Raw genomic sequence first — 16,463 nt, 5'->3', positions numbered from 1 at the left:
CACCCCTTCTGTCTAACATGTATATGTTCCTGATGGTCCACCCCTTCTGTCTAACATGTATATGTTCCTGATGGTCCACCCCTTCTGGCTCACATATATATGTTCCTGATGGTCCATCCATCCTGTCTCTCATATATATGTTCCTAAAGGTCAATCCCTTCTGTCTAACATATATATCCTCCTGATGGTCAACCCCTTCTGTCTAACATATATATGTTCCCAATGGTCCACCCCTTCTGTCCAACATGTATATGTTCCTGATGGTCCACCCATTCTGTCTAACATGTATATGTTCCTGATGGTCAACCCCTTCTGTCTAACATAGCTATGTTCCTGATGGTCCATCCCTTCTGTCTAACATAGATATCTTCCTGATGGTCCACCCCATCTGTCTAACATATATATGTTCCTCATCGTCCATCCCTTCTGTCTAATATATATATGTTCCTGATCATCCACCCCTTCTGTCTAACATATATATGTTCCTGATGGTCCATCCCTTCTGTCTAACATAGATATCTTCCTGATGGTCCATCCCATCTGTCTAACATATATATGTTCCTCATCGTCCATCCCTTCTGTCTAATATATATATGTTCCTGATCATCCACCCCTTCTGTCTAACATATATATGATCCCAATGGTCAAAACCTTCTGTCTAACATATATATGTTCCTGATGGTCCACCCCTTCTATTTAACATATATATATGTTACTGATTGTCCACACCTTCTGTCTAACATATATATGTTCCTGATCGTCCACCCCTACTGTCTAACATATATATGTTCCTGATCGTCCACCCCTTCTGTCTAAAATGTAGCTGGTCCTGAGCGTCCATTCCTTCTGTCTAACATTTATATGTTCCTGATGGTCCACCCCTTCTTTGTAACAAATATATGTTCCTGATTGTCCGTCCCTTCTGTCTAACTTGTGGCTGGTCCTGATCGTCCGCCCCTTCTGTCTAACATGTACCTGGTCCTGATGGTCCACCCCTTCTGCCTAACATATGGCTGGTTCTGTTCGTCCACCCATTCTGTCTTAGATATATATGGTCCTGATTGTCCGCCCCTTCTGTGTAAGATGTAGCTGGTCCTGACGGTCCACCTCTTCTGTCTAACATGTAGCTGGTCCTAATCATGATGGTCCACCCCTTCTGTCTAACATGTCGCTGGTCCTGATCGTCCACCCCTTCTTTCCAACATATATATGTTCCTGATCGTCCACCCTTCTTGACTCACATATATTTGTTCCTGATGGTCCAAACCTTCTGTCTAACATATATATGTTCCTGATGGTCCATCCCTTCTGTCTAACATATATATCTTCCTTATGGTCCACCCCTTCTGTCTAACATATATATCTTCCTGATGGTCCACCCCTTCTGTCTCACATATATATGTTCCTGATGGCCCACCCCTTTTGTGTAACATATATATGTTGCTGATCGTCCATCCATCCTGTCTAACATTTATATGTTCCTTCTCTTCCATCCATCCTGTCTCACATATCTATGTTCCTGATCGTCCATCCCTTCTGCCCAACATATATATGTTCCTGATGGTCCATCCCTTCTGTCTAACATATATATGTTCCTGATGGTCCATCCCTTCTGTCTAACATATATATCTTCCTGATGTTCCACCCCTTTTGTCTAACATATATAGGTTCCTGATGGTCCACCCCTTCTGTCTCACATATATATGTTCCTGATGGCCCATCCCTTTTGTCTAACATATATATGTTGCTGATCGTCAATCCATCCTGTCTAACATTTATATGTTCCTTCTCCTCCATCCATCCTGTCTCACATATATATGTTCCTGATCGTCCATCCATCCTGTCTCACATATATATGTTCCTGATGGTCCACCCCTTCTGTCTCACATATATATGTTCCTGATTGTCCATCCATCCTGTATAATATATGTGTTCCTGGTCGTCCACCCCTTCTCTCTCACATATATATGTTCCTGATGGTCCGACCATCCTGTCTAACATATGTTTTCCTGGTCGTCCACCCATCCTGTCTCACATATATATGTTTCTCATCGTCCATCCCTTCTGTCTAATATATATATGTTCCTGATCATCCACCCCTTCTGTCTAACATATATATGTTCCTGATCGTCCACCCCTTCTGTCTAACATATATATGTTCCTGATCGTCCACCCCTTCTTTCTAACATATATATGTTCCTGATCGCCCACCCCTTCTGTCTAACATATATATCTTCCTGATCGTCCACCCCTTCTGTCTAACATATATATGTTCCTGATCGTCCACCCCTTCTGTCTAACATATATATGTTCCTCATCGTCCATCCCTTCTGTCTAACATATATATGTTCCTGATAGTCCACCCTTTCTCTCTAAGATATAGCTGGTCCTGATGGTCCAACCCTTCAGTCTAACATATATGTGATCCTGATTGTCAAAACCTTCTGTCTAACATATATATGTTCCTGATGGTCCATCCCTTCTGCCTAACATATATATCTTCCTGATGGTCCACCCCTTCTGTCTAACATATATATGTTCCTGATCCTCCACCCCTTCTGTCTAACATGCTGCTGGTCCTGATCATCTATCCCTTCTGTCTAACAGATATATGTTCCTGATGGTCCACCCCTTCTGTTTAACATATAGATGTTACTGATTGTCCACACCTTCCGTCTAACATATATATGTTCCTGATCGTCCACCCCTTCTGTCTAAAATGTATCTGGTCCTGAGCGTCCATTCCTTGTGTCTAACATTTATATGGTCCTGATGGTCCATCCCTTCTTTGTAACAAATATATGTTCCTGATTGTCCGTCCCTTCTGTCTAACATGTGGCTGGTCCTGATGGTCCACCCCTTCTGTCTAACATGTAGCTGGTCCTAATCATGATGGTCCAATCCTTCTGTCTAACATGTCGCTGGTCCTGATCGTCCACCCCTTCTTTCTAACATATATATGTTCCTGATCGTCCACCCCTTCTGTCTAACATATATATGTTCCTGATGATCCACCCCTTCTGTCTAACATATATATGTTCATCATGGTCCACCCCTTCTGTCTAACATATATATGTTCCTGATGGCCTATCCCTTCTGTCTCACATACATATGTTCCTGATCGTCCACCTATCCTTTCTCACATATATATGTTCCTGATCGTCCACCCTTCTTGACTCACATATATATCTTCCTGATGGTCCAAACCTTCTGCCCAACATATATATGTTCCTGATGGTCCATCTCTTCTGTCCAACATATATATGTTCCTGATGGTCCATCCCTTCTGTCTAACATATATATCTTCCTGATGGTCTACCCCTTGTGTCTAACATATATATGTTCCTGATGGTCCACCCCTTCTGTCTCACATATATATGTTCCTGATGGTCCACCCCTTCTGTCTCACATATATATGTTCCTGATTGTCCATCCATCCTGTATAATATATGTGTTCCTGGTCGTCCACCCCTTCTCTCTCACATATATATGTTCCTGAAGGTCCGACCATCCTGTCTAACATATGTTTTCCTGGTCGTGCACCCATCCTGTCTCACATATATATGTTCCTCATCGTCCATCCCTTCTGTCTAATATATATATGTTCCTGATCATCCACCCCTTCTGTCTAACATATATATGTTCCTGATGGTCCACCCCTTGTGTCTAACATATATATGTTCCTGATCGTCCACCCCTTCTGTCTAACATATATATGTTCCTCATCGTCCATCCCTTCTGTCTAACATATATATGTTCCTCATCGTCCACCCCTTCTGTCTAAAATGTAGCTGTTCCTGAGCGTCCATTCCTTCTGTCTAACATTTATATGTTCCTGATGGTCCATCCCTTCTTTGTAACATATATATGTTCCTGATCGTCCACCCCTTCTCTCTAAGATATAGCTGGTCCTGATGGTCCAACCCTTCAGTCTAACATATATGTGATCCTGATGGTCAAAACCTTCTGTCTAACATATATATGTTCCTGATGGTCCATCCCTTCTGTCTAACATAGATATCTTGCTGATGGTCCACCCCTTGTGTCTAACATATATATGTTTCTGATGGTCCACCCCTTCTCTCTAACATATATATGTTCCTGATCCTTTCACCCCTTCTGTCTAACATGCAGCTGGTCCTGATCGTCTATCCCTTCTGACTAACATATATATGTTCCTGATGGTCCACCCCTTCTTTGTAACAAATATATGTTCCTGATTGTCCGTCCCTTCTGTCTAACATGTGGCTGGTCCTGATCGTCCGCCCCTTTTGTGTAACATGAAGCTGGTCCTGATCGTTCACCCCTTCTGTCTAACATGTAGACGGTCCTGATGGTCCACCCCTTCTGCCTAACATGTGGCTGGTCCTGTTCGTCCACCTCTTCTGTCTTAGATATATATGGTCCTGATCGTGAGCCCCTTCTGTGTAACATGTAGTTGGTCCTGATGGTCCACCCCTTCTGTCTAACATGTAGCTGGTCCTAATCATGATGGTCCAATCCTTCTGTCTAACATGTCGCTGGTCCTGATCGTCCACCCCTTCTTTCTAACATATATATGTTCCTGATCGTCCACCCCTTCTGTCTAACATATATATGTTCCTGATGATCCACCCCTTCTGTCTAACATATATATGTTCCTCATGGTCCACCCCTTCTCTCTAACATATATATGTACCTGATGGTCTATCCCTTCTGTCTCACATACATATGTTCCTGATCGTCCACCTATCCTTTCTCACATATATATGTTCCTGATCGTCCACCCTTCTTGACTCACATATATATCTTCCTGATGGTCCAAACCTTCTGCCCAACATATATATGTTCCTGATGGTCCATCCCTTCTGTCCAATATATATATGTTCCTGATGGTCCATTCCTTCTGTCTAACATATATATCTTCCTGATGGTCCACCCCTTGTGTGTAACATATATATGTTCCTGATGGTCCACCCCTTTTGTCTCACATATATATGTTTCTGATGGCCCACCCCTTTTGTCTAACATATATATGTTGCTGATCGTCAATCCATCCTGTCTAACATTTATATGTTCCTTGTCGTCCATCCATCCTGTCTCACATATATATGTTCCTGATCGTCCATCCATCCTATCTCACATATATATGTTCCTGATCGTCCATCCATCCTATCTCACATATATATGTTCCTGATGGTCCACCCGTTCTGTCTCACATATATATGTTCCTGATTGTCCATCCATCCTGTATAACATATGTGTTCCTGGTCGTCCACCCCTTCTCTCTCACATATATATGTTCCTGATTGTCCATCCATCCTGTCTAACATATGTGTTCCTGGTCGTCCACCCATCCTGTCTCACATATATATGTTCCTAATAGTCCATCCCTTCTGTCTAACATATCTATGTTCCTGATCGTCCAACCCTTCTACCTAACATGTACTTGTTCCTGATGGGCCACCCCTTCTGTCTAAGGTATATATGTTCCTGGTCGTCCACCCCTTCTCTCTCACATAAATATGTTCCTGATTGTCCATCCATCCTGTCTAACATATGTGTTCCTGGTCGTCCACCCATCCTGTCTCACATATATATGTTCCTAATCGTCCATCCCTTCTGTCTAACATATCTATGTTCCTGATCGTCCAACCCTTCTACCTAACATGTACCTGGTCCTGATGGTCCACCTCTTCTGTCTAACATGTGGCTGGTCCTGATCGTCCGCCCCTTTTGTGTAACATGTAGCTGGTCCTGATTGTCCACCCCTTCTGCCTAACATGTGGCTGGTCCTGTTCGTCCACCCCTTCTGTCTTAGATATATATGGTCCTGATTGTCCGTCCCTTCTGTGTAACATGTAGCTGGTCCTGATTGTCCGTCCCTTCTGTGTAACATGAAGGTGGTCCTGATGGTCCACCCCTTCTGTCTAACATGTAGCTGGTCCTGATCGTCCACACCTTCTGTCTAACATATATATATGTTCCTGATCGTCCACCCCTTCTCTCTTACATATAAATGTTCCTGATCGTCAATCCTTTTGTCTAACATATATATGTTCCTGATCGCCCATCCCTTCTGTCTAACATATATATGTTCCTGATCGTGCAACCATTCTGCCTAACATGTACTTGTTTCTGATGGTCTACCCCTTCTGTCTCACATACATATGTTCCTGATCGTCCACCTATCCTTTCTCACATATATATGTTCCTGATCGTCCGACCTTCCTGTCTCACATATATATCTTCCTGATGGTCAAACCATTCTGTCTAACATTTCTATTTCCCGATCGTCCAACCCATCTGTCTAACTTGTACTTGTTACTGATGGTTCACCCCTTCTGTCTAACAAATATATGTTCCAGGTGGTCCACCCTTCCTGTCTCACATATATATGTTCCTGATGGTCCATCCCTTCTGTCTAACATATCTTTGTTCCTGATCGTCCAACCCTTCTGTCTAACATGTACTTGTTCCTGATGGTTCACCCCTTCTGTCTAACATATATATGTTCCAGGTGGCCCATCCCTTCTGTCTAACATATATATCTTCCTGATGGTCCACCCCTTGTGTCTAACATATATATGTCCCTGATGTCCCACCCCTTTTGTCTAACATATATATGTTGCTGATCGTCCATCCATCCTGTCTAACATTTATATGTTCCTTGTCGTCCATCCATCCTGTCTCACATATATATGTTCCTGATCGTCCATCCATCCTGTCTCACATATATATGTTCCTGATGGTCCACCCCTTCTGTCTCACGTATATATGTTCCTGATGGTCCACCCCTTCTGTCTCACATAGATATGTTCCTGATCGTCCATCCATCCTGTCTCACATATATATGTTCCTGATCGTCCATCCATCCTGTCTCACATATATATGTTCCTGATGGTCCGACCATCCTGTCTAACATATGTGTTCCTGGTCGTCCACCCATCCTGTCTCACATATATATGTTCCTAATCGTCCATCCCTTCTGTCTAACATATCTATGTTCCTGATCGTCCAACCCTTCTATCTAACATGTACCTGTTCCTGATGGGCCACCTCTTCTGTCTAAGGTATATATGTTCCTGATCGCCAACCCCTTCTTACTAACATGTACTTGTTCCTGATCGTCCAACCCTGCTGTCTAACATATAAATGTTCCTGATCGTCAATCCTTTTGTCTAACATATATATGTTCCTGATCGCCCTCCTATCCTTTCTTACATATATATGTTGATGATCGTCAACCCTTCTGTCTAACATATATATGTTCCTGATGGTCCACCCCTTCTGTCTAACATGGATATGTTCCTGATGATCCATTCCTTCTGTCTATAAAGTGTACAAGGAAAAGGTATTAGACATTTTTAATAGAGCCAGGAATAAGAATCCTACATATGGGGAACTTGCTGATAGAGACATAGAACGTGCACACAGGATATCCAGCAAAACAACAAATAAACCCCGCCCTCTTATAGTGAAAATGGCACACTGGGATGATAAAATCCAAACACTTGGATTCAGGGATACCCTGAGAAAAATGGGATATGGTGTGGCTAATGACTTAACATATTTCCAGCGACAAGAGCTAGGCAGGTTACGACGTGAAAATCCAGATAAGAGGTTTTTTATAAAGGAGGCAAACTTGTCGAGGATGTGAAGAAGGATAGTGAGATGAGAGATAGCTCAGAGACACCAGAGAGAACTACAGCACACAGACGGGAGAGAAGGGATAGCCAGAACATCAGAACATCACCCTCACAAGGACATAGACGGGGAGGTTCACACACAGGACCACGACTTCTGAGTTCTCGCGTTAAGGCCTGGGACAGGACAGCAACCCACTAGGGGTGCGACGAGACCGAGCGTGATTGTAGGACGCCTCATGTAGATACGACAGATGATGTCGATGATTGTACATTTAAAATAGAACATTTGTTTTCTGGAATGTATCAGGACTTAATTCTAAATTAACTGATCAGGACTTTACCGATTATTTAAACTCATTTGACTTCATCGGCATAACAGAAACATGGATGAAAGATATAGACATAAGTTTGATATTTCAAGGATTCAAGCTATGGATCAAAGAAGCTGAAAAGATTTCCAACTTTGGTAGACTTTCTGGTGGTATTGCCATATTAGTTAGACAACAACTTGTTAAATATGTAAAATGGTCTAAAGTTTACGACAGTGGCATTTTCATGCTGTTAGATAAAACCGCATTTGGATTTAAAAAAGATTTGCTATATTCATGTGTCTGTGTTCACCCTGAATGTTCGACTTGGTACACAAACCCTTTAAGGCAATGCAAAAATGGTATTCAAATATTACAAAATGACTTACTTGATACACTAGCACATTGTGATGATGTTTATTTGATGATTGGGGGAGACTTGAATGCCAGAACTAGCACGGAATCTGATTTTGTAGAAGATGATATCCATGAATATCTCGAGGGTCATGATAACAGTGTATGGGGATTTCTGTTAGACAATTTCAGCTTAAAAAGATTTTCTGTGGATTTATCTTTAAATAGTTTTGGTAAGTGCCTACTAGATTTATGCAGTATACTAAATATACATATTATGAATGGAAGGTGCGGGTCAGACGCCGGGGTGGGAGATTTTACTTTTATAGGAAATCAGGGTGCGAGTATGGTGGATTATGTTATTGCTTCGTCCGAGTTGTTTGATATGTGCCAGAGCTTTGACATACCGTCTCGAGCCGAGTCATCACACCTTCCTGTCACGACTAGTTTACGTACGCTTCTAGTAAATGACCCTATGCCACGCAATACACGTAACAATGCTTCCTTCAAATTTGTGTGGGTTGAAGAGAAGGCTGAACAGTTTAGAATAAACCTTATTTCTGGGACTGCGAATGATTTACTGGAGAAGGCTGTAGATGTAGCATTTGTTAATGTTGAAGAAAGTATTGGGTATATCACTGAAGCTGATATTATTGCTGCATCAGATATGAAGAAAATGAATAAGGACTGTAAATATGATCAACAATGGTTTGATAGCGAATGCCAGCTACTTAAAAAGGAACGATGTAGACGTTTAAATAATTTTAGAAAGAATAAGGATAGAGGATCACTAACCGACTATAATAGAGTAAGAAATCAGTACAACGATGTTTGTAGGAAAAAAAAGACAGAATATTTCGAACAAAAACAGAAACTGTTGGAATCAAGCATAGATAATTCTAAAACATTTTGGTCATCGCTAAAAGCCATTAAACCAAATAGATATTGCAAAAATGACATTGATATTCAAGCCTGGTTTGAGCATTTCCAGGAACTGTTTTCAGTTCCATTTAGCCATGACAATAACAATTTATTTGACATGGAATTCATGGAAGATAAAGTTGACAGTGTAACAGATGATATTCTTGAATGTCCAATATCTAGAGAGGAAATTATTGCATATCCAACCTTAAAGATAATAAGGCATCTGGAAATGATAATGTGATAGCAGAGTTTTTTAAACATTCCTCAGACATTTTAATACCATATTTGGAACTAATTTTTAATATCCTTTTAGAGAGATCATATTTTCGAGATAATTGGACAGTTGGCATTATTGTCCCTCTTCACAAACAGGGGGCAACCAGCGATGTTAATAATTACAGAGGCATAACTCTCCTAAGTACATTCAGTAAAATATTTACTTCAATTATTAATAAGAGACTTGTTTTCTGGGCGGATTCTTTGGATAAGATAAGTGAGTCACAAGCGGGTTTTAGAAAAGGATACTCCACCACTGACAATGCTTTTATCCTATATTCTATAATTCAGAGATATCTATCAGTGAAACGAGGGAAGCTATATGCTGTATTCGTAGATTTTGCAAAAGCTTTTGACTCTGTGAAAAGGGATATCTTGTGGTCACTCTTTCAAAGACATGGGCTAAGTAGCAAAATTGGAAAGTTATTATGCTCTCTATATAAAAATGTGAAGGTGTGTGTCCGGAACAATGGCGCTATTTCGGATACTTTTGTAAGTAGCAGGGGTGTCCGACAAGGGTGTATATTAAGTCCCTTCTTATTTTTATTTTTCATAAATGATTTGGCATATCAAATCCAAACAAAATGCACTGATGGAATACAACTGCACCCCGAAATTATTAAATTATTTCTGCTTCTTTTCGCTGACGATATAGTCATGTTCTCGAGCACAATACCTGGCCTGCAAAAGCAAATACATGTATTAGAGAGTTATTGTGACGAGTCAAAACTTACTGTAAATATGGATAAAACCAAAGTTGTAGTTTTTAAAAATGGTGGTAACATTTCCAGAAAAGATAAATGGTTTTACAGAAGGAAGCCTGTAGAAGTTGTTCCATTTTATAAATACTTAGGCTTGTGTTTTACAAGTAGATTAACTTGGTCAAGGAATGCACATAACATTTCATTGCAAGCCTAGACAATTTTTGTAGGCATATTAAAAAGACTTAGAGTTCTGGACAATGTTACATATGATGTTTATTTTAAAATATTTGATACAAAAACAAGCCCGATTCTATTGTATGGATCAGAAATTTGGGGCCTAGAACATTTGGATGTTATTGAGAAAATACATTTATATGCATGTAAACGGTTCTTGGGGGTAAAATCTAGCACAGAAAACGCAAGGGTATATGGTGAATGCGGACGGTTTCCCATGTATATCAATAGTTATTTAAAGGTTATTAAATACTGGGTCAAGCTATTAAATATGCCATCTTCAAGATACCCGAAAAAATTGTATAATATGATGCTTCTCTACGACAGCCATGGGAAACAAAACTGGGCATCAAAAGTTAAAAACATGTTATACGAATGTGGATATGGTTATATTTGGTTACAGCAACATATAGATATGCCATAGATATGCCACATCATTTCTTCTCCCGTTTGACACAGACTTTAAAAGATATGTACATTAAAAAATGGCATTGTTCTTTGTCAAGTTCTAGAAAAGCAAAATACTACACTACATTTAAGACTACTATTACACTAGAACCTTATCTATTAAGTGTAAATTTACATAAGTTTAGAACAGCTCTTTCTCGATTCCGTTGTCGCTCACATGATCTATTTATTGAAACAGGCAGATATGAAGGTATTGCAAGAGAACACAGACTTTGTAGGATTTGTAAAACTGATTGTACTGAAGATGAATATCACTTTTTATGTGTATGTCCAGTGTATGAAGATTTAAGAGCAAAATATCTAAATAACTATTTCTACGGCAACCCAAACGGTAACAAATTTTGTAAATTTATGACTTGTGATTGTACAGAAACTATTAGAAATCTATCAATGTTCATTTATCATGCCATGAAACTAAGAAAATGTATGAATTTGTAACACGCCCCACACATTGTACTATAGGCCTTTCGCCTCATAAGTACCACGAATAAAGATTGATTGATGGTCAACACCTTCTGTCTAACATATATATCTTCCTGATGGTCCACCCCTTCTGTCTAACATATATATGTTCCTGATGGTCCACCCCTTCTCTCTAACATATATATGTTCCTGATCGTCCAACCCTTCTGTCTAACATGTAGCTGGTCCTGATCGTCCATCCCTTCTGTCTAACATATATATGTTCCTGATCGTCCACCCCTTCTGTGTAACATATATATATGTTCCTGATTGTCCACCCCTTCTGTCTAACATATATATGTTCCTGATGGTCCACGCCTTCTGTCTAACATGTATATGTCCCTGATTGTCAATCCCTTCTCTCTAACATATATATGTTCCTGATTGTCAACCCCTTCTGTCTAACATGTAGCTGGTCCTGAGCGTCCATTCCTTTTGTCTAACATTTATATGTTCCTGATGGTCCAACCCTTCTGTGTAACATGTGGCTGGTCCTGATTGTGTACCCCTTCTGTCTAAAATGTATATGTTCCTGATCGTCCACCCCTTCTGTGTAACATGTACCTGGTCCTGATGGTCCACCTCTTCTGTCTAACATGTGGCTGGTCCTGATCGTCCGCCCCTTTTGTGTAACATGTAGCTGGTCCTGATTGTCCACCCCTTCTGCCTAACATGTGGCTGGTCCTGTTCGTCCACCCCTTCTGTCTTAGATATATATGGTCCTGATTGTCCGTCCCTTCTGTGTAACATGTAGCTGGTCCTGATTGTCCGTCCCTTCTGTGTAACATGAAGGTGGTCCTGATGGTCCACCCCTTCTGTCTAACATGTAGCTGGTCCTGATCGTCCACACCTTCTGTCTAACATATATATATGTTCCTGATCGTCCACCCCTTCTCTCTTACATATATATGTTCCTGATCGTCCATCCCTTCTGTCTAACATATATATATATGTTCCTGATGGTCCACCCCTTCTCCCTAACATATATATGTTCCTGATCGTCCACCCCTTCTGTCTAACATGTAGCTGGTCCTGATCGTCCCTCTCTTCTGTCTAACATGTAGCTCGTCCTGATCGTCCATCCCTTCTGTCTAAGATATATATGTTCATGACCGTCCGCCCCTTCTGTGTAACATGTAGCTACTCCTGATGGTCCACCCCTTCTGTGTTATCTGTAGCTGGTCCTGATCGTCCACCCATTCCGTCTAACATGTAGCTGGTCCTGATCATGATGGTCCACCCCTTCTGCCTAAGATATATATGTTCCTGATCGCCGACCCTTTCTGACTTACATGTACTTGTTCCTGATCGTCCAACCATTCTGCTGAACATTTACTAGTGACTGATGGTCTACCCCTTCTGTCTAACATATATATGTTCCTGATGGTCCACCCCTTCTGTCTCACATATATATGTTCCTGATGGTCTACCCTTTCTGTCTAACATATATATGTTCCTAATGGTCCACCCCTTCTGTCTAACATATACATCTTCCTGATCGTCCACCCCTTCTGTCTAACATATATATGTTCCTGATCGTCCATCTCTTTTGTCTAACATATATAGGTTCCTAATTGTCCATCCCTTCTGTCTGAGATATAGCTGGTCCTGATGGTCCATCCCTTCTGTCTAACATATATATGTTCCTGATCGTCCACCCCTTCTGTCTAACATGAATATGTTCCTGATGGTCCACCCCTTCGCTCTAACATATATATGTTCCTGATCGTCCACCCCTTCTGTCTAACATGTAGCTGGTCCTGATCGTCCATCCCTTCTGTCTAACATATATATGTTCCTGATCGTCCATCCCTTCTGTCTAACATAAATATGTTCCTGATGGTCCGCCCCTTCTGTCTAACATGTAGCTGGACCTTATGGTCCATCCCTTCTGTCTAACATGGATATGTTCCTGATGGCCCACCCCTTTTTCTAACCTATATATGTTCCTGACCGTCCACCCCTTCTGTCTAACATGTAGCTGGTCCTGATCGTCCCTCTCTTCTGTCTAACATGTAGCTCGTCCTGATCGTCCATCCCTTCTGTCTAAGATATATATGTTCATGACCGTCCGCCCCTTCTGTGTAACATGTAGCTACTCCTGATGGTCCACCCCTTCTGTGTTATATGTAGCTGGTCCTGATCGTCCACCCATTCCGTCTAACATGTAGCTGGTCCTGATCATGATGGTCCACCCCTTCTGCCTAAGATATATATGTTCCTGATCGCCGACCCTTTCTGACTTACATGTACTTGTTCCTGATCGTCCAACCATTCTGCTGAACATTTACTAGTGACTGATGGTCTACCCCTTCTGTCTAACATATATATGTTCCTGATGGTCCACCCCTTCTGTCTCACATATATATGTTCCTGATGGTCTACCCTTTCTGTCTAACATATATATGTTCCTAATGGTCCACCCCTTCTGTCTAACATATACATCTTCCTGATCGTCCACCCCTTCTGTCTAACATATATATGTTCCTGATCGTCCATCTCTTTTGTCTAACATATATAGGTTCCTAATTGTCCATCCCTTCTGTCTGAGATATAGCTGGTCCTGATGGTCCATCCCTTCTGTCTAACATATATATGTTCCTGATCGTCCACCCCTTCTGTCTAACATGAATATGTTCCTGATGGTCCACCCCTTCGCTCTAACATATATATGTTCCTGATCGTCCACCCCTTCTGTCTAACATGTAGCTGGTCCTGATCGTCCATCCCTTCTGTCTAACATATATATGTTCCTGATCGTCCATCCCTTCTGTCTAACATAAATATGTTCCTGATGGTCCGCCCCTTCTGTCTAACATGTAGCTGGACCTTATGGTCCATCCCTTCTGTCTAACATGGATATGTTCCTGATGGCCCACCCCTTTTTCTAACCTATATATGTTCCTGACCGTCCACCCCTTCTGTCTAACATGTAGCTGGTCCTGATCGTCCCTCTCTTCTGTCTAACATGTAGCTCGTCCTGATCGTCCATCCCTTCTGTCTAAGATATATATGTTCATGACCGTCCGCCCCTTCTGTGTAACATGTAGCTACTCCTGATGGTCCACCCCTTCTGTGTTATATGTAGCTGGTCCTGATCGTCCACCCATTCCGTCTAACATGTAGCTGGTCCTGATCATGATGGTCCACCCCTTCTGCCTAAGATATATATGTTCCTGATCGCCGACCCTTTCTGACTTACATGTACTTGTTCCTGATCGTCCAACCATTCTGCTGAACATTTACTAGTGACTGATGGTCTACCCCTTCTGTCTAACATATATATGTTCCTGATGGTCCACCCCTTCTGTCTCACATATATATGTTCCTGATGGTCTACCCTTTCTGTCTAACATATATATGTTCCTAATGGTCCACCCCTTCTGTCTAACATATACATCTTCCTGATCGTCCACCCCTTCTGTCTAACATATATATGTTCCTGATCGTCCATCTCTTTTGTCTAACATATATAGGTTCCTAATTGTCCATCCCTTCTGTCTGAGATATAGCTGGTCCTGATGGTCCATCCCTTCTGTCTAACATATATATGTTCCTGATCGTCCACCCCTTCTGTCTAACATGAATATGTTCCTGATGGTCCACCCCTTCGCTCTAACATATATATGTTCCTGATCGTCCACCCCTTCTGTCTAACATGTAGCTGGTCCTGATCGTCCATCCCTTCTGTCTAACATATATATGTTCCTGATCGTCCATCCCTTCTGTCTAACATAAATATGTTCCTGATGGTCCGCCCCTTCTGTCTAACATGTAGCTGGACCTTATGGTCCATCCCTTCTGTCTAACATGGATATGTTCCTGATGGCCCACCCCTTTTTCTAACCTATATATGTTCCTGACCGTCCACCCCTTCTGTCTAACATGTATATGTTCCTGATGGTCCACCCCTTCTGTCTAACCTATATATGTTCCTGAATGTCCACCCCTTCTGTTCCTGATCCTCCACCCCTTCTGTCTAACATGTAGCTGGTCCTGATCGTCCATCCCTTCTGTCTAACATGTAGTTGGTCCTGATCTTCCATCCGATCCGTGCAACATGTATGATAATTAACATCATACGTTATGTTACAGATCCGCCCGTAGGCCTCTGATATACGCTATCCTCGCCGGGTCGATGTTAATAGCTCTCGGTCTAGCATTTGGTCTTGGCTACGGTCTAAGGGCACGTCAGCCGGCGGTTGCATCAGCAGAGATGACGACAGCGGCTCCGCCATCGGCACAAGAAGAGAAATCTAAAACAGGAAGTTTCAGATTTGCCTCTGTCGCCTCTGATACTATGCGCTGCTCCGAAGTTGGAACGTAAGTCCCTGGGTGTATCATCACCATACGTACACGTCCCATAGTGTATGATCACGTTACGTAAACGTCCAAGAGTGTATCACCACCATACGTACACGTCCCAGAGTGTATCACCATACGTACACGTCCTATAGTGTATCATCACCATACGTACACGTCCTAGAGTGCATCATCATCATACGTACACGCCCAAGAGTGTATCGCCACCATACGTACACGTCCCAGAGTGTATCATCACCATACGTACACGTCCTACAGTGTATCACCACCATACGTACACGTCCTACAGTATATCATCACCATACGCACACGTCCCAGAGTGTATCACCATACGTACACGTCCTACAGTGTATCGTCACCATACGCACACGTCCCAAAGTGTATCACCATACGTACACGTCCCAGAGTGTATCACCACCATACGAACATGTCCTAGAGAGTATCCTCGCCATACGTACACTTGTCAGAGTGTGTCACCATATGTATACGTCCAGGAGCGTATCATCACCATACGCATACGTCCTACAGTGTATCACCACTATAAGTACATGTCGAAGAGTGTATCATCACCATACGTACACGTCCCAGGGTGTGTCATCACCAAACGTACACATCCCAGAGTGTATCACCATACGTACACTTCCCAGAGTGTATCACCATACGTACACGTCCAAGAGTGTATCATCACCATACGTACATGTCCTAGAGTGTATCACCACTATACGTACATGTCCTAGAGCGTATAGTCACCACTATACGTACATGTCCTAGAGCGTATAGTC

At 41.9% G+C, this 16,463-nt stretch overlaps 1 protein-coding gene across 1 annotated transcript in view; it reads left to right on the top strand.

The window, feature by feature from the left end:
• LOC125379352 (glutathione hydrolase 1 proenzyme-like) overlaps window positions 1–16,463 on the top strand; it is an 86,868-nt gene that overhangs the window by 28,816 nt on the left and 41,589 nt on the right. Inside the window, exon 2 of the mRNA XM_048395760.1 lies at window positions 15,454–15,681. Within this exon, the coding sequence (XP_048251717.1) occupies window positions 15,454–15,681 (228 nt within the window). The remainder of the gene's footprint in view (window positions 1–15,453; window positions 15,682–16,463) is intronic.

Source organism: Haliotis rufescens, unplaced genomic scaffold (genome assembly GCF_023055435.1).
Source record: "Haliotis rufescens isolate VD_foot unplaced genomic scaffold, xgHalRufe1.0.p SCAF_14, whole genome shotgun sequence".
Taxonomy (NCBI): domain Eukaryota; kingdom Metazoa; phylum Mollusca; class Gastropoda; order Lepetellida; family Haliotidae; genus Haliotis; species Haliotis rufescens.
This window is presented reverse-complemented; position numbering and strand designations above follow the sequence as displayed.